We start from the raw sequence: 20299 nt of genomic DNA on the forward strand, positions 1-20299 counted from the left end.
GTCATTAGACTCATTACAGAGAAAACATGATTAGACTTGAATTCAGATATTCCAAAATGTCTATCTACAACTACTTGCAATCTACTTGATAAGAAATGCCTAATGATTGCTAAGAGATTAGCAGGAATGGAATAAGGGGAGACTATCAACAATGCATCATTTCTCAAGTACCAAGAAAGAAACGCTTTAGCTTGGAGCGAATGCTGAATTCCAGCTTCTGCCTTAGAAACTTTGTCAGGAAAATAATAATGTTAAGATGACCTTTCGCTTAAATCAGAACGTGTCCGTGCCATTTCTCTGAAGTGATCACATCAGCAACTTTGGAATGGTTAATTTAATTTATACTCTTCTTACTCATCATTCATCAATCAATTAATTGGAACAATTCGTTTTCTACTACTGGGCTCCATTCAAGGTTAGCAAACAATTATGTATCACACTGAGTGATTAATGCTGCATAAATTATAGCCTAATGGCAGTACACACTACGCAGTAGGACTTTTAGTATATGTATAAAGGAACTAGAAAGATGCAATCCTGGGGAATTGCGAGTGTGGTTGCCTATCTATATTACATATTGGGATCATGGGATGTTACCATATATACAGTATATATATAGGCTACTGTATGTCCAATCATATGAGGGCAAAAAAGTGTATCATGTGAAATTAAAGGCAGGGTGTGTAATCCAATCAGAGGAGAGAGAAATAAAGACCAATAACAATAGTCTGTTTGCCTATCAGCAACCACACTAATTACTGTATTTACACTACTCAAGTCTTCATTACAACACATTCCGAGCTTGTAGAAAGGGTATTTTCGGCGAGTGACGCCGTTGTAAGCCAAAGTGTAAATCAGACTTAAGCCTGTCTGTTTGAGACAGTAGACACCTATTGGCCTGCTTGTTTGCTGTTCTTTCAGTTGTCTTGCCAAGCATGGGAACACTTTCAGGTCTTTCTTTACTAGCCCGTAGTAACCATCAACCGTTTACTATACAAACTCTGGTATACAAGTAGCATCGCCTTTCACTGCCAAAGCTACATGTTTGTATCTCTCAGCTGTGTAGCTGAGTAGAGTCACAAATACATACCGGTATGTGTGACACCCACCGTCTATTTGTGTGTAGGTCCACTGTTTCCATTGTGGTCTACACGGTATATAGAGGGTAGGTAGGGTATGGGCGTGCATAAAGTGAGTGGCAAATCGAGTTGCAAAGTGAGTTTAACGTTGTTTAATGTAGCCAGATGACCCCAAGCAGGCCCCCCAATGACTGGGCAAAAGAAAACCTAGGACAGGAGGCTTGGTCTGGTCTGGCCACAGTCAAATAATGAGAAACAACAACAACACGGACCACGCAGCGTTAGACACAAGCGCGCCACAGGTGCGTGACATTCTAGTAATATACAATCCCCATCAATACAGATCAATTCAAATATGCTTTGTAATATCTTGCAAATTGGATCAAGACCTAGTAACGACTCCAGACATGTGGTACTAGACATGATCGTAAAGCGGTTGTGAGTGACTCCCTCAGCTGAAAATGGAGATCACTTCCGTCCTTGTTATTGGCTCATAATTATATTGGCATTTCAGCCTCCTCTTGGTCCTCACAATCTAAACATCTAGGACTACTATATCTTTGATGCATGTTTATCTCTTGAGATGAGTAATATAAACTTGCACAAAATTAGGAACAGTGAAAAGATAAGTTCTGTTTTAAAACAGGGTTTTATACAGATTTTGAAGAATTCTGCAGCCCTATTGATTCATTCTTAATATATTTCAAGGAATCGTATTACTTCTATCTTCTAATTTAGCTTCCCTACATTTGGGTTCTGTTATTTTTAGAACGGATTTTACTGATCATCTTTCCAGACTTGGCTATTGTAGGTGTGGCTGCTAAGGCTAGTTACATCCATCTTTAAGAAACGGGGCCTTCCTTGTCATCTGGTCTGTACAAAAAGCAAAGCTAGAAAGTGATTGTTGATTGTTTTTAATCTGCTCTTAAACCCTTTGTGGGATGTGCATCAAATGAGATGAGTCATACTAAAATAGTCAGTGGGTCAGACACAATTATTTTAACTGGTTGCAATTTACTTACAAGTCAGAATCATGGCAGATTTACATGGGATTATTAAGCACCCATGATCTCAGTGATTGTTGCAAATCACTGGATCTCCCAGCAGGGAAATATTTGTCCCATGGATAGGAGGTTAATGAGGCTTTGGCCTATGTGACAGCCTCAATGATCATGTAGACCACTTACAGTACACAATGAGGGTCATGTTGAGAAAATGTGCCAGTTGTTAGTTGTTTAAAGAAAAAACAACATGAGACAATCATGGGAATTATTTTTAAACAAAACAAACGTATTTCCCCGAGGGTCTAGCTGTGGCATGATGTGGGAAACTATGTTTCCACTATGACAGATTAGCCTAATGGAAGTACAGTAGCCCATTTAGACACAGCCAAGGTCACTGAAGTCTGCGATTAGAAGAGGAGTCTTTCTCTCCACTCAGCCCCACCTACTTCCCAAAGGGCCTGATCTATTTCTGTCTGAATGAATGAAAATTGAGCTGAGTTTTATAAGGGAAATGTGTGAGGAAAATACTGTACTTTGAGACTGTTGTGTGTATGGGAAAGAAGTACCTATACAGCCTTGTTAGCTCAAATAGTATACAGTGCCCCAGAGTCTCATCTGACCATAGGAGTGTATGTGTCCTTAAGAATGGTTCACTGCTAGCTATACACTCGAGCATTGTTAGGGAGTCTGGTGTGATGAAAAACATATTTCTCTGCTCTCCACCCAAATGTTAAAGAGCACAGTAGGACGAGTTATGATTGGTTGTTTGTGGTGTTTTTTCAGTCGAGGTTACCACGCAGAAGGAGCTGCATTAAAACAAACAAGAGGAGTGTGATACTTTGTGCAGTTGCCAGTTAATGCTTATTAAGACTTGGAGCATTTAGGCGAAGCTTTTGCTGCCACAAAGTTTGTCATCGCGAGTTATGCTGCCATGATTTTTAAACAAAGTATACTCCTAATTTGTTTGTTCTGTCTATGTGGGCTCAATCTGACACTGTGTAAATTATTTGGTATTTATATTGGTAATTAATTAAATGGGTAGCTATACAACCATAAAACACTGCTTCTTCTGAAAGCAATTAAAGTATTATGATATCTTGTTAATCTGTTAAGAGCTCAAATATTTCATGGCTGTCAAGACACAATAAAATAATTTCACAGACCAGAAACCTCCTAGACTTCTACAGGACACAATCTTTGGGCTATGATCTACCATATAGGATCAGGACACGAACTACAAACCTTTGTACCCCCAGTGTAAATGTCACCAGCAGTTCAGTTCAGCATTGCAGCAGCAGGCAGGATCTCTATCCTTTGGCATCAGCATGTTAGGGATGTCATACACCGGTGCTCTAATTGAGGAACACTCTCATCCTATCCTAACCTCTGACAAGAAAGCCTCCAAATTAGATCATCTCGTTCACTCGACAGGGAAAGAAATGTCTGCGTAGCTACTTCAAAAATATAACCTCTTGTGGGCCTTCCTTCTCTGTTTCCCTTAACAGTATCACTATGTTGGCATGACGATTTCGGTGCAAAACTACTTGACTACCTGCAGAATTTGATTATTATTAAAAAAAAAATACGTGTATGTACAAATTGTCTGTCTGCCTGGAAATTAAGGCTAATGCCCAAACCTATATATAGGCCCTTAGTATTATGTGCAGATTGTGTGCATACCTTCACAAATACCTTACCCCCCTCACAACCAACCAATAACACATGACTTCAAAGCTCCAAGTCCCACACTGCAAAGTGGGCTGCTGCAGCAATGTTGGTGTTGCTATGGTATAGAAAGGCAGGCTGGCAGACGTACAGTAGTTCAGTGGTTCTTAACCTGTGGGCTGTTGGTCCACTAGTGGGCCGTGAGGATATTGCAAGTGGGGCCCCAAATAATTGGCAAACACTTCAATGATAATATGACATTACGATACCATTTTTTAAACTTCAATATCATGGTATTTCTTCTTTAAAAGTAAACCTTGAAAGAAATACTGATAAATAGGAGCTTAGTTCCATTCGATTAATCATTAAAATAAACAATGCTCTGAAAATACCGCCGTACGTGTTATGTTGTCAGATGGGTGCTTTCGAGATTTTCAAGTGGGCCCTGATCCAGAAAAACTTGAGAACCACTGCTGTAGCTCTTCACAAGTCACAAATCCTGTAGTTATAGTGCATGCTGTTGAAAGGTTGCAACCTATCCTGACACACTGTATGCAAACACTATTGATTTCAGTTTTTTCCACCAAGCACTGATCTTTAATCAAATGCGACTAGGATGAGAGGGGCACAGAGTGTGTGCTAGGGGGAGCAAGGCGAAAAGGGGTCTTGAAAAGGACAGAGTGACGTATAAAAAGGCCTGGCCTGTCCCATTGAAAGGCCTGTCAGTTGGTATTTGTCTCCATCATGAATTAAGTGACTGAAACAGCCTCACACCCTTGCAAAGTACAATGCTAGGAAGGAAGGGGGTAGATTGGAGCTGGTGTTGCTACTAATGGCTTTTTCACACTGCACAAATATCCATTACGATAAAGACATGCCATAAAGCAGGCACTTCAGCACAACACAGCCACTTGGACACTGTCTCTAACTGACTGAGGCAGAGTTATGGGCTACACAAAAGGCAAAAAAAAGTTCTAGCCAGACTTTACTGTGGGCATTGTCAGTTTCTTACAAGATTCCTCAAGGGTTAACAGTGAACGCCCTTTGAATGCCCATTGAGTCCTTTGAGAGCACACAACGACAGATTGCAGGATGTGTTACCCACCTATAATGGTGGGTGTTTGGGGCGTTTGCTAGCTAACTACTTTAACTAAGTTAACTACTGATCACCTTGCAATACAGACTTTATAGAACGTGAGAAGTTACTGCATCCTTGGGTCTGCATCATCCACTGAGATTCTGTGTTTACAATGGTGCTAGTTTATCTTTTTTAAGTTTTTTTGCAAACAATGCCAACAAGGTGCGTGTTGATTTATTCCTGACTACTGGCAATATTGGATGATTGCAGTGCAGCAGCACAAAGAATCCTCACCTGGGTTTCCCTCTCTGATTCAGGTGGTGGAAGTGACCTACTGTAAGGGTTCTACTCACTGGGACAGTGAGTGAAACAACAGACTCCTGAGAGGAGATAGTTGTTAGGAGACAGTTCTGAGAAATTGAGCCATTAAAACCCACAACATTTTCTCTTTTATTGCTGCTCTCAGTTTAGTTACAGTGTCACTTAGGACTAACCTGACTCTGCCAGATTGCGGCAGTAGGCAGTATTGAGTTCACACGTTCCCTCCTCCTGCCTGCATCTGGGCTCTCTCAAGCAGAAACGATGAACCCGGAAGCAGCAGGGGAAAAATCTGATATCTCCATAATAATTTCGAGTTGTAGTCTTGTTAGGTTGTGTTTACATTTGCGCTGTGGCACAGCTTCAATATGTCATAAGTCTCGTGTTGATCCCGTCTCTAGCGGCCGCATACAGCCACATATCGCTCCGGACAGAATTGGAGCGGAGTACATCGTCAGGCTAACTTAGGACAACAAAGTCAAATATTATAGGATGCACAAGTCGTAAAATAAAGACCACACAAGAATGATGAGGTATTTTTAAATATTGACACAAAACATTATGAACATGCTCTGTCTGATGTATCACTATAGATCTTTGCTACACATTGCCCTTGGCCTTGCCCTTCAGTCACAATGTTGCAAAGCTTCACTGCGAAAGCATTGCTTCAAGTGGTTGTGCTCTAATGCAAATTACAAACATGAAAAAGCTTAAGTCTGCACAAAATATGACAACCTTTCAGTGCAGCATGCAGATCATGTCACAGTAGTTTTGTTATGGATAATGCTGTTTTGAGATGGTTTAATTAGAGACACACTATTGGCTTAAAGCCTGTAACCAAGGCTGAGCTGTTATTGTCAGTGACACCTCACATTATATGCATGGTGGTGGCTGTAGTATGATGGAACCAGCCTGGTATTATTTTAAAGTTACTCAAACTGCTTTTCATATCTGTACATCTTCTGTCGTTCTCAGACCTTTTGTCACTGGCGTTCATTCATATTTTTTGGAACAGTGTCCTTAGTTTTCCTGGCTTCACTGTATTCAGTTCTAAAGGATGACTGTTCAAAGTATCCTGTTTTTTGCTCTTAACCACACTGCTTCACTGTGCGGATCTCATGTCTACATTCCTCTATTGTGAGGTCTTTAGATCATTGCTGTGTGAGCAATGCCTAACACAATAATCAATTCATGGAGTTTTTCTCATGAACAGGCCATGATGTAGTCCATTTTCTTGTGGGGGCTGCCCTAAGGTTCGACCTCCCGTTAGTTCGACCGGATTAAGGTTGGTGAGGGATGCGTTGCTCCCGTGCTTGCGGTTATGTTTAGGTTAGAGTTAGAGATAGGGTTAGTAATGGTCGATCTAACGGGAGGTCGAACCAATGACATGTTGGATTCAGTTCTTTCACTGTTGGTCTGATCTTACACGCACAACTTAGCTTTCATTGACAGGATCTCTGGCCAGCAGACGAACCGCCTTTTGGGGAGGTCAGGGCTGAAGCTGGGTCAGAGCTGGGTAGGTGGAGACTTTGGCTTGTTGAGTGGCCGACAGGGAATGTTTGCGCCAGTTGCCTAGCAAATCGGAAGGTTTTGATTTACCATTGCGTCTTTTGAGCAGCTTGTCGCAATTAGTGATGTCAGCGGGGAGAGAAACATTGCTTTCAAAGGGCCGACGTGTCCCTCCCATGAGTTCATTCTTTCCCTGCGTTTCTCAAGGATTGTCTTTGCCATAAAGTGCAAAAGTGCAATTTTTCTTTCCACATCTCTTTTGTTTGTCAAATTAGGTTATGCATGCTAGGCTACATCCTGTTTTCTTTTCTTTTTCTTGCTGCAGGCCAGGGTATCAGCTCTCGACCAAATGTAGGATATTGGTTAGTAAATATCAAATGAAAGATGACAGCAGCAAAAAATAAATACATTTCATCCTACTTGAATTACATTTTGCTATGACAGATACAATGGATGTCCAACAATTAGTAGTATACTCAGGAAGAATGGCTCAACTTTCTTTTGTGAAATGGCAAAACCTTAACGCACTGCTTACATTTCATTTCCCTGAAGCATTTTAGATACTGTTTCATGCTGTGCTAGATTGTGCGCTCTGGCTCTTCTGTTCTTCATGGTCTGAGCTGACAATGCCAAGCCCTCACCACACCCCCCACCCCGGCTGTGGGTATCCCATGCAGAAGCCATCTGTCTCTTCTCCCCTAATGGTGAGGGTGGAGGCCGCACAAAGTACTTCCCTTCTTTCTCTCCCTTCACTGCTCGCCCTCTCTCATCCCCCAAACGCCTACTGTAAAACAAACAATGTAGTGTGGAATGGGTCTAGTTACGTTGCATGCTTTGAGAGGGCTCGGAAAGCTGACATGGAAAGAGAGAGAGACAAACTATCTACAGCAGCAGCAGTTGGGGTATCGTTCGTGTCAGGTGGCTTCAGTATGTAGAGCATGTTTTGGAGAAGGCCCTGTCTGAGACGCGTGTCGGGATCAACATAATGTCATGCATGCCAAGCATGACTGTTTACTAGCTGCTACTCCAAAAGGAGTAGATTTTCTCTTTATTGCCCTGCTATGTTTATTAGTCAGCTACTATGTTCCTGTATACCTACCTACTGTAGGATATATGTGATTATTCAGCTTGTAGTCTGGCTCTGATTCTGCAAGTCTGATGCTTTTTTTACACAAGGTAGCCTAGCAGAAGCACTTTGTTGCATTGACAGGGGAACGGGGAACAGCTGTTGTGACAGCTCGGCTGGCTGAGGAGTAAAGAATGCATAGCATACACTCCTCTGACCCTGACGGTCAGCCACATGAGTACACCCACAGGACTCTGACAGACGCAATACAATTACAAACATACTGGAACACATGCACAACAACACAACACATTATAAAAAGATGTAAAGTAAAGTTAACTAGGTCTTTCCAAGTCCTAGTAATATGAGGCCGACTATACGGTCCAACTCTGCATGTTAGTAGTTATTAAAAGCCTCCAACTAGGGGGCAGTTATTCAGGATCAGCCTAGAGTAGATGATAACATGCAACAATTATTGTCTCCACCAGCCAAAGGCACGGGGAGAGTAACGGGGACCTCAATGTCTCTCGAGAATAAATAAAGGTTTGAATGAATGTTTTGCACTCCGTCCGTCTGTGTGTCCACCCGTCCGTGTGTGTGTCCGTCCGTGTGTCCCTCTGTGGACAGCTAATATCTGGCACAGTTGGCTTGATCGCAGCCACACTCTGCATACACTCTCTGGATGCCAAGATTGGCTTCCAAAGTTTTCAGGAGTTAGCCTGGTTAATAAACCAGACCGAATCAGCCGTTGGCAAAAAAAAGTTGCCTACCAGCGGATTACGGTCTGGCGAGGCTCAGTAGCACGCCTCTTTCCTACAGCAGAGAACAGGTCGGACCAATCGGGACACGGTATGCAATATAGGCGGGCTTTGGTACAGTGACGTTCAATGCTTGAGACTTTTGACTGACAGTAGCTCTGACCAATTGCGTCAAAGAGAAAATGTTCCCCGGGAAATGAAATCCAAGTGGAGCCAGCCCAGACTGATATACCGCGACAGTGTTGTGTGATATTAGTCTGGCTTATTAGCCAGGCTATTCAGGAGTGGCCCGTTTTGTACAAAATGATTCAAATCATCAACGCAGTGTCCGATTGCGGTGAAACTCCCACTAGGCTGAGGAAGAAATGCGACTTGACATTTTTCAAATCAGCCTGATGGTGGTGCTATAACAGGCCAAGTCGAGTCTTTACATATAACTGCGTCAAACTTTGTATGCACAATCCCTACAGCCCCATTTATGTGCAACACTTTTTCATATTAGTCCTTCAGATTTGATCCAAATATCAATCCTGGTGGAGCCTTGTGCCCCGAGGGGCACTTCTTCTAGTTATTTATTATTTATTTAAGTATAGACCAAGCCTTCAAACAAATATAGATTCAAGTTGTTAATTTACATAAGAAAGGTTATGGTATCAATATTGGCAAACCACATACAGAACATGGGTGTGGCATAGACGGCTAGAGCTCAGAGGAAAAAAGATAGAGATTCCAGGGGAAGGGGGCACGGTGGCACAGTCGATAGTGCTGGGTTCGATTCCTGCTCGGGACGCTGTGGGCGCTGGCGGCGTGTCCTCTCCTGCCCATACCCGAGGCGGGGTTGGCGAAAGGGCCTTTCTGTGTGGAGTTTGCATGTTCTCCCCGTGTCCCCTAGGGTAGGTACCCTCACTAAAAACATGCAGTAATCCTGGTCTCTAAACTGCCTCCCCCTGGCCAGCCGGGGCGCCCGATGGAGGGGAAAGGAACTGGTTGGAATAACGTGTTCCTTCCACGCGCTACGTCCAACCAGGGAAACTCCCCCCTGTCAGGTGTAAAGGAGCGACTTGGACACTCATGCATGAAGGAAGCATGAGTTCAAGTCCGTTGCTCTCCCCAGGTTGGTGGAGGGTGTGTAGAGCCCAGGATCACATTAGATAATTGACACAGGGGTGAAAAATGGGTTACAAAATCGTGGGATAAAAATTATATTAGATTCCAGAGGAAGGTTGTACATTTGACTTTGGGGTCCATGTTACATCTATCCGGTGAGATACATAAAGACCCTCCCATCAGGAACCTGGAGAGAAAGGACAGAGGAAAGTGAAGAAGGACATGGCTGGGTATACGTATATGCCTCGCTGATGAGGGCAGGGTTGTCATCTGACAGGTGTGTTAAACAGGCGACGTTATCAGGATTGGTCTTCCCCCTTGAACTTCAGTTGTACCAACCACTTTCAAATGTAGGTCAACAGTGTGTAAAAGAATTGGGAAGAGAAAAGTACTGTAATGCAAAACAGCATGACACTTTACCACAATGCAGGGCAGCACAAGGCAATATTCTACTAGGATCTACATATCTACAAAAACAAAATGTCTGAATCACACATACGCATTGGCCACTCACTCCTTCCCTGTTTTGGAAGAGAGTAACCACGTGCGTGCGTGCGTGCGTGCGTGCGTGCGTGCGTGCGTGCGTGCGTGCGTGCGTGCGTGCGTACGTACGTGTGTGTGTGTGTGTGTGTGTGTGTGTGTGTGTGTGTGTGCGTGCGTGCCGTGTGTGTGTGCGCAAGAGAGAGAGAGAGAGAGAGATCCCTGAAATTACAGGGGACGCAAGGGAGCATGGGGAACCTCAGCCTTGGCTATACTCCTCACTAGCCAAGATAGCATAGCTGTGGCTTACCACTCATATTCATGCCAAAGACCTAAAATACCAGCCAGTGGACCACTTTTATAAGCTTAACTCCATACACATTGGAGACTAGGTACTAAGTGGAAATTTATGTCTCACAAATATAGACTAGCCTGCTCTAACTGTGATTGTGTCAACAAAACCGAGACCTATACTTTTTTTTTAATATATTTGGATTGGAATTCCATTTTGTAACGTTTTTATTAAAAAAGAAAACATTTCCAGTAGTTTTAATGAGGATTATCCCCCCGCCTTCTCAACAACTCAGTCTTGACCAGAATGCTATAAAAGCTCACATAGCCTCTATTTAGAATTGCTGAAAAATATATGTGGGTATCAGTGAGTCATTGACTCATTTGAGTTATTACACAGAGAGAAAAACAGACAGAGTTTGCAGGGATGTTTTCTTTTTCCCCACTCAGGGCTCTATCCTCTATCCGTAACGTGTAATTTAAGATTTATTTCAGGTTAGTTTTTTCAAATTTATTTTCCAGGATACTGTATTTTATTTCCTCTGAGCTGTTTTGGTTTGTTTTGTTTGTGCTAGAACAAAACTAAAATATCAGCTGTAATTTGAAGCAGAATATACTCTCAATGTAGCTTCCATGTGAAAAGAAAATGTAGTAGTCCTTGACTTGCATTGTTTGTCTCCAGTGTTTATTGTTTCCTCCTTTCTTTTGTTCCAAAGTCTGTTTTTCTGCTGTCACAGCTCATGGCATAAATCACCCGATGCTCAACCCCTCTTCACTGGTTTTCTCTACCTCAACTGAATTATAACGTCCAAACGACCAGCTGCTCTCAAAACCGAGTTTACGTGTTGCACTGAGCTTAAAATAACTCCCAATGTGTTCCAAAAAAAGAAAAAGAAACAAACAAAAAAGTTTAGTGGGCACTGGGTATAGAATCAGAATTTAAGGGGCTCATAATCGAAACAAACAAAATATGTATTCAATTGCTTGTTGCGTTTCATCTCGTTTTTTATTATTTCCTGCTCAGAAGGTGCTCTGAATTAGCACATGTGACGAGTCTGACGACCTAGATGTCCTGTGGTGAAGTGTGCTTATTAGGGAGAGCAGAACACACCAAGGGGTGGCTCAGACAAAGTCTGGTTATCCCAGTTAAAGCCCCCTTGAAAACCCCACCATTGCTCAGTCTGGAAAAACATCATCTTCATATCTGAAGTATATATGATTACAACGGCTGTATGACTAGGGGTTTTGATGATGTGCTTGTCAATAGGGGAACATGGGAACAACCCCATAGGCTAAAGCTAAACCATGTAACCTGGCAGAGACGTGCTGCTACTCTAATATTTGGAGTCACATTTGTAAAAACAGAAGAGATTTGTTTATTTGTTTTACCAGGCAACATTTAAGTTTTCAAATGAGCCAATAACTATCAACACAAAATAATATAAGTAGACATATAGCACAGAAGACAAAATAATTTGTGGTTTATATATGGTATATCAGAGACATTTTTGTTATTGTATGATATGCTTTATTATTCTATTCTTCATTTTATACTTATCTGTATCTTACCTATCTATTGCCTATGGAGAATCTGGGTAGACTGTGTTTATTACACTCAGGTCTAAAGTACATTCATAAAATAACTTGTGAATGAAGTCATTGTGATTTCCCTTTCCTTCCACTTTCCCAAAAGCAATTTTGAGCCCCTTCCAAATTAATTCTGGTATCAAACAATGACGTCTACTTGTTTATGAATCTTCCCACAGATGTGAGCAGTAACCAGGTGGTGGTTCCAGAAAAAGTAAACGCAGTTCTGGGGAAGAACATCACACTAAGCTGTAGGATAGAGGTGGGATCCAACCTCAGCCTGACGCAGAGCTCATGGGAACGACGTCTGCCCTCGGGCCCCATCACCCTGGCCGTGTTCAATCCCCAGTTTGGCATTTCCATCTCCAAAGATTACGCCAAACGTGTCTCCTTCCTGGCCCCCTCGGTGTATGATGCCACCATCATTCTGGAAGGAGTGGGCTTCGCAGACATTGGTTCCTACACTTGTAAAGTGGCCACTTTTCCTCTGGGCAACACGCAAGCGTCGACGACAGTTAACGTATTCGGTAAGGAGTAGAACAGGAGTAGAAGTCACATGTCTTTTTTCTTTTCTTCCTCTTTTGGACAGTGCCTTTTGTGCAGATATTACAAGCCATAATATTTGATGAATTACAGTGCTGAAAGTAGTTGAGCTGTCATCTGTAGCTTAAAATATTTTTAAATTCAGTTTCATAATCTTTACGATATGTTCTACACACGCACGCACACACACGCACGCACGCACGCACGCACGCACGCACGCACGCACGCACGCACGCACGCACGCACGCACGCACGCACGCACGCACACACACACACACACACACAAATGTTAAATCTTAAAACTCCACCCTTGGTAACTTACATTGTTATTGTCTACCTTGTGTGACCCCTGCCTGCACACCTGCACCCCTGCCTGAATCTCACAGCCTCAGTCACAGTTTGAGAACATTGTTGAGGGTGAGATTAGTTGTAGCACAGGTCGCCACTAAGTGTATGCGCCCTGGAGGGATCAATTACTCCCCAAGCCCACAAGCTCTTGAATTACTACCTGGACACAGGCCATTCACGTCTAAATCCCTGCATAGAATCCACGGCTGTGCACAAGTTGCTGCAGTGTGGTCCCACTCACCTCGCTAATCTCCAAGTCACTCACACTTGATGAAATAGTGCACTAGGAAGAAAGGATGTTAGGGTGATAAGAAACTTCCCTTTAAATACCTTGGGTTGACACTTATTAGATATACTGTTTTTAGTGTGGAGGCCTCTTGGCAAAATGGGAGAGCTCTTCAGAGTTCTTTATAAATATTCATGTGGCTTGCCTTTGCCTCAGTACAAGCCAGATGATACTCTGATTTGCAGTCATAATCTAAACTAAAAACGCACGCACGCACGCACGCACGCACGCACGCACGCACGCACGCACGCACACACGCACGCGCACACATACACAGGCAGGCAGGCAGGCCCTTGAGTCATGCCCCACCTTTACTTGCTTTTTGCCAAGTGGATTGCATAATTCATGGTGTATATACACATAGACTCATGTACATATTTCACACACTACAGTGTACACACAGGAACCCCTTTCTGTGAGCGTTGAAATCTGTTCTGTGGTCAGCATACAGTATGTTTCAGGACGTTGCTCTGAGGCTGTGCTGAGAGCTGGAGATTGCTCTGTAGGCAGTAGTTTCACATCTCCCTCCGGAGACTCAGGGAAGCTCTGATGACTAATGAGAGTTACATTAAGTGCTGCTGTGACAGCCACAGTGTCTGGGACCTCACAGAGTTCAATTACACCTTACCTTCTTCACTCTTAGCAGCTACAGTGGTGTACATTAAAAAAAATAGATGCTTCTTAAAATTAGATTCTGATGTAATTAGATGTGATTACTTTAAATATATGTATTATTTTCTGCCGCATGGCAATTGAGTAATTAGGTTACTCAAGTCCGTAGGGTATGTTTCTTACACAGTTCAAGGCAATTATGAAGCCCTCAACTCAGCAATTTTATGCTCCCACATCAGTGTCTCGTTCATTGCTGCCTTGTTTTATGTTGACAGACATAAATGTTGACATCTTCCTTGAGAGTGTTTTATCTCCAGGGAAATGTGATATTAATAGAGTCCATTGTCCATTTTATAATAAGTCAGCATTCCTAAAACATGTGAAACATGCAGCCATGTTATTTAAGAGCAAGTGTTCAGTGACTCAGCAAGTATATCAGTTTGTATGGGATATTCATGCAGTATAGTTTGTAAACTATATATTGGGCATTTGTTTACATCCTGTCCATAATCACTACATTGAGTATTAGTTAAAGGAGCACTTCAACCATTTCCTACCCATTATCTTCATATTATTGTATTCACTAATGCCCATTATAAGATGCCATAATTTCGGTCTAATTGTTTCAGTTGTGGCATGATGAAGTAGGGAACTGATTTTTTTTTTTTAAGAAAGAAAGAAAGTAATTCTGGAGGAATTGAGCTTCATGAGCCAAAGGTCCCAAAGGTCCCCACCCTTAAACAACAGGAAGGAACTAGAGCAGGAAATATACTAACATTGATACTGCAAGAATTAGAATGACCTTTTGTTTTGAACTGGTGCCAAGTCAGGGGGGGAAAGCAAATGTGCAAACACAACAAAATACCCACAGGCAGTGATTAAAGAAGATGTATTCATATTATATGATTTTATTTGGACTAATATTGCAGCATATTCTTCAAGTACTCCAAGCCTTAGAATTGCCTTTAATCTAGCCATAAACGGCTTAATTCGCTCTCTTTTCTAACAAATACACTGCTTATTGGAGTCAGCGCCATACATGTCTGATATGCTTGCTGAGTCATGAAATTGAATGAATCGGTTGCATAGTTAGAACACAAGAGTTGCATTGGAGATTCATGTTACACCACGTAGTCGTAGACCTAATTGCAGATTACTATGAAAACCTGGAAAACCTGTCAGTCCGTCGTTCAGTCCATCACGCCACCATATATGGCCGTGACACGTCACGCCACCATATATGGCCATCAGTCCCTCATGACACGTCACGCCATCATATATGGTCGTCAGTCCGTTACGCCTCGTGACCCGTCGCGCCACCATACCGTATATGGCCGACGCTCCATATATGGCCGTCTCCATAATATATGAAGATCACGACACTGACCTCATCATACCCTGGATAGCCATACATGGAGAAGACTGGATCATCACCTAGATCTGCATATATGGAGCCGGCCTGTTCTGACATTCCATATGTTGATCTGACCTCATCAAACCCTGTACACTCAAGACGCTCCATATATGGCCAGTACAGAATCCATTCCATATGTTGATCTGACCTGACCCCCCCCATGCCAAAGCGCCAGCGCTCGGCCAGCAGTCTGCCATCACCCAGGTTGATGCGTGCACGCGACCTCGCCCTAAAGGGTGAGGTCGCTTCTCGCCCTCAGGGCGTCTTACTGGTTGGTATTAATTACCTGAACGTTTTGAAATAACACAATGGGTATATGCCGTCTGCCTTTGGTGCAAGTGATAGTACCGTGATATCCAGACCATAATGTATCGCCCGTGACTACGCAGGTAAATCCTATACAGAATGATACTGTAGGTTTCCCCCCACTCTTGCTGCATCAGTGCTCTGTATGCATAAGTGGAACAGAGTGTTGCTGGGTGGGAAAGAGCCCATGCAGGCAGTTGGCTGTCTGACGGGAAATCGTTACTCTCTACACCCCACAAAATAAGAGCCAATGCCTCCGCACACGCCCAGCCATGACAGCTTCTCCAAATTAACACGTTCCTTTGATTTGGTTATTCTGTGGGCCTCCAGACACAGAAGAGCTACTGTGGGGTTTGTCGCCGGGCTCGGGGAGAGGGGCCGAGAAAAGTGGCCAAAGAATGCGAGGCAGGCGTCTGCGGGCGGCAGCCCTACCCCCCGCAAGGCAGCACAGGAGACTCCGATGTTATTTTTGGTACGCAGGGGTGTCAGAGGTTATGAAGATTTGTTGTGCTTTCTTGCCCAGCTGGCGAGGATGGAGGGGGGCATATGTTGCGAGGTGACAGCCTTGTCTTGAAGACTTGGTTGATGTGTGTGCGTGCCCCACATTGTCACTGTTACAGTAAGTAGAGCAACTGTTTGTGCTGTTGTAAGAGGCAGAGAGATATGGAGGGAGGGTATGGGGTGGAGACCGGAGGTAAACGTAGACTGGAGGTGGGATGGGCCACAGGAAGACAGGACGGAGGAAAAAGGGAAAGCCCAGGGAAGTAGCCTGATGATGGAAAAGAATGAAAGTCTACACCCGGCGTTCTGGATGTAACCTGTAGCCAGCATTGGACTGAATCCCTTAGGACCACTCTTCACTGCACTGCTAGATCTCTGCCAAACGTTCCCAGTCAGTGCTGCTTAGAGGTTATGGTCATGAAAGTGTCACGTCGGTTTTTAAAGTCGAGGCCAGCAGAATTGCTGCTCTGTTTTTACGCAACAGGTAGACAGGGCTGTGTTACACCGGCCACTTCCTTCTCACATGGATCTGTTATGCCTTCCTATTGAAAAAAATCTGTGTTACCCACCCCCCCAACCTCCCCCCCAGTTATTCGGAATCTTTCTCAGGAAGCCAATGTAACATTACCCTGGCTCTATGGCACTGAAACGTGCACAGTAACTCTACTCCTCAGTTCACAACACCACACAATCAAATACAGACACACACCACAGCACATGAAAGCATGACTTGACTTATTGCCCATGCCCACCATATTGAGTAGTTTTCCAGAAATCCGATGCATAGCTCATGCACTGTAGCTTTTAAGAAATGTCCGAACTCGTTAAGAGGAGACGTTTTTTACTGGTCAAAGTAATAGAGCGCAGCTCAAGTTTATAGAGATGTTTCACTATATCCATGGAGATGTCGCGAGCCAATGCTTCTGTTCAATATTACTCTTTCACAAACACACTGCATCTTTGACGTATGGGGAACAACAATGCACACAGCCAAGTCCCCAGTGAAGTGCCCCTATGTGATCAAATGGCATGGTTCATCAATTTTTAATAAATATCAATTCAATAGGGGAAATCAATCTAATGTTTCTGACAGCTAAGTGTACCGAGGCCACTTCCTTCTGTCCATATACTCGTCTGTGTTTTATGATAGCTATTATTTATTCATATACATATACAAGCGATCAATATTCATTTTGTAATCTATTCTACATTCCGTCGTTCCCATCTGTCTCTCGCTGCGCCATTACCCATCTCTCTCTCTCTCTCTCTCTCTCTCTCTCTCTCTCTCTCTCTCTCTCTCTCTCTCTCTCTCCCCCTCTCTCCTCTGTTCTAGGCCTGTCACAATTATTACATAATTGCCTAATCGCAATTATTTGAGATAATCGCAATTATTTTGCATAATTGTCATAATTGTTTCAATGTTGAAAAATGTCCATACATTTTCAAACCTTTTTTCAAAAATAGCAGAAATAGCAGATCTACAAGCTTACAATGTGTCGCTTTGTGACACATTGCTATTTCCGCTATTTTTTTAATTATAAAATTGTTAAAGTTATTTGTCATATCTGCCCTGTGGAAGTCTTGACTACGAAGCCTAAAAGGCCAAACAGAAATGTCATTTTTATTCATTATGTTCCAATGTTCAATGCCAAAAACCCAATTAAATAATTTGTGTGATAGTTAATCGTCAAATTAAATGTTGTAATGGTGACAGCCCCACTCTGTTGCAGTGTTGATTTCGACAGCAAATTGTAGTTTGTAGTTTTAGTCAGATTTTACACTTGCTGAAAATATCTACAAGCTCACAACGCTATTTTCAGCATGCAACCAAATGTAAAATGACTTATACTGGATCTCTTGTACACTAGTCCCTTCCTAGCATTTTAGTCTAGTTTTTATTTGTTGATGAAATTGTCAATTTATTTAGTCTTAGTTTTAGTCATCATAGTGTAGTTTTAATTTAGATTCCATTTAGTATTCGTCGGTAATCGACGAACATCTTTTGTCATAGTATTAGTCGACAAAATCAACTCTGCTCTGTTGTTGTCTCCTACAGTGGAGCCCAAGGTGTACGTGTCAGCGGGCCCCGCCGCTCTGGTAGACGGGGGCAACGAGACGGTGGTGGCCACCTGCATAGCGGAGCGCGGCCGACCCACCGCCCAGGTGTCCTGGGAGACGGAGCTGTCTGGACGCTCCGAGGCGGTGACACAGGATGAGCCCAACGGCACCGCCACCACCCAGATGCGCTACATCTGGTCACCCCGAAGCCACGCCCAGGGGCAGACCCTCACCTGCGTGGTGCGCCACCCGGCCTTGCTAACTGAGTTCCGCATACCCTTCGTGCTCAACGTGCAGTGTGAGTGTTGTTTTTTTAAAGATATTTATTGTGCTTTTGTGCCTTTATTGATAGTATATAGTGGAGATGGACAGGGAACAGGGAGAGAGAGAGAGACTGGGAGTGACGTGCAACAAAGGTCATCGGGATTCGAATCCGTGACACGCTGTCAAGCTGCATTAGAGCCTACACTAAGTATGCGCTGTATCCTGGACCGCTAGGCCAGCGGGTGCCCCCAGTGTGAGTGTTCTGGTCAAGATTCCAAGACCAATTTATTCTACCTCTACACCACAGGATTAAGCCAGTAACACACGAGCCAGTATGTAAGAATAGTAGCTATTAGCCCCTTTTTCTTGGTTTTGTGATAGTCTTCATGCAGTCGTCCTGTTATTTGTCAGAAGCAGGTTCTGTTCATGTTGCTCACACCCCTTGATGTGGATGTGGGAGGTACAGTATATCTTATCTATATTAACCCGCACTGGTAGCTTGATTTATGGACGCTCTGCTCCCTATCTTTCCGCTGTCGCCCATAAAAGGGCCATTTAAGACCCATCTTAATGTTATAATCATTGATGCACACTTCCCTGGCCAACTCAACTGGGAGATATTATCCGTTTGGACTGCGTGAGTGCAGGCTAATGAAGGTATTTTATGAAATATTGATCAAGCCTCAGCAGCTGCAACAGTATAGCAAGGGGTTGCAGGGGAAAGCGGATGGAGAAATGCACAAAACCATGGTTATTAATACAGGAAGAAAGAGGCTTTGGAGCTCAATAAATCATGTCAAAACAGGGGATTTTAAGAGTAAAAGTAGTACAATTTCAACATTGAACTGTGCAAACATAGGTCAGAAGGTGCTCATGATCAGATGTCCTCTTCCTCGGTGCAATAAGTTCCTCATTTTTGCTCTGCAGAGAAATCAAAAGGAGAAACTGGATATCTGAGTCACTGTTGTTTCATTTTATTACAGTGGCATCAGTTTATTTTCATCACTTTATTTAGGTAACATCTTGCTTCTCTGTGTTTGTACTGTTTCTCAGTGTGCAGAATACGTTATTAGGCCACTATCTACTCCTACAGTACATTGCATGTCTGAGTTGTTTGTCATCTTGGCTTCTGTCCACCAGCAGAGCGATTTTTCCACTCGAGTAGTTTTCTGTTTTTGTTTTTGGTTTGGCATCAGTATAGACTGTCACTAGAGCTTATAACGTTTCTTCATTCCTTAAAAGCTCATTTGTCAGCCTGCTCGCTGAGATGACATTGACACGTTATGAAGACTACAGCATTTCCCCCCCCATTTTTAATTAACCTTTTTGATAACGCATCATCTTTTGTGTGAATTTACTCTTTTACAAGATTAAAGAATGTCAGAAGTGCAAGTTAAATGTATGACGTGTTTTGTCTAGTTTGTATCGCTTACAAACAACGTTTTTGTTTTGTTTTTCTTTTTGTTTTGTTTTTGCAGTTGCACCAGTGGTGTCAATAGTGGGAAATGAGAAGAACTGGTATGTGGGACAAGAGAATGTAAGGCTCGAGTGTGGTGCCAAAGCCAACCCACCTGCCCATCACTTCACCTGGATCAGGTAAACACATATCCGACAGGTGTCTAATGGACACACATCAAAAAACATCTTATTTTGTGGGGAATCCCAACTTTGAAAGTCACTGAAATAAACAAGCCAAATGTTGTTAAACCCTATATACTGCATTTCCCCCAAAGGTCTATACTAACGGCCGGGCTACACCGGGCGATTTTGGGCGCGTTTGTGCGCGCAGTGCGTATGCGTTTACTGCGTGCGTACAGCGCGTTTGGATATAGAGCGTCGCAGTCCCGCCTCCTACCCTGGACCAGGAAATGAAACCCAATGCATTATTCTCATAGACATTTCTTAAAGTATTTATTTAAAGACGGTTACGCCGCGGACAAAGCCAACTCGAGTCGTGACAACTCATGACAACACAAACAATATTTTGGACCAAACAAATAATTACAAAGAAGAAAAAAACAAAAA

At 43.1% G+C, this 20299-nt stretch overlaps 1 protein-coding gene across 1 annotated transcript in view; it reads left to right on the forward strand.

Moving 5' to 3' along the window:
* The window catches only part of nectin3a (nectin cell adhesion molecule 3a), a 36927-nt gene that overhangs the window by 7819 nt on the left and 8809 nt on the right, over positions 1-20299 (forward strand). Inside the window, exons 2-4 of the mRNA XM_079513663.1 lie at positions 12122-12469; positions 18009-18308; positions 19753-19870. Of these exons, the coding sequence (XP_079369789.1) occupies positions 12122-12469; positions 18009-18308; positions 19753-19870 (766 nt within the window). The remainder of the gene's footprint in view (positions 1-12121; positions 12470-18008; positions 18309-19752; positions 19871-20299) is intronic.

This window comes from Electrona antarctica (genome assembly GCF_951216825.1).
Source record: "Electrona antarctica genome assembly, chromosome: 11".
Lineage (NCBI taxonomy): Eukaryota > Metazoa > Chordata > Actinopteri > Myctophiformes > Myctophidae > Electrona > Electrona antarctica.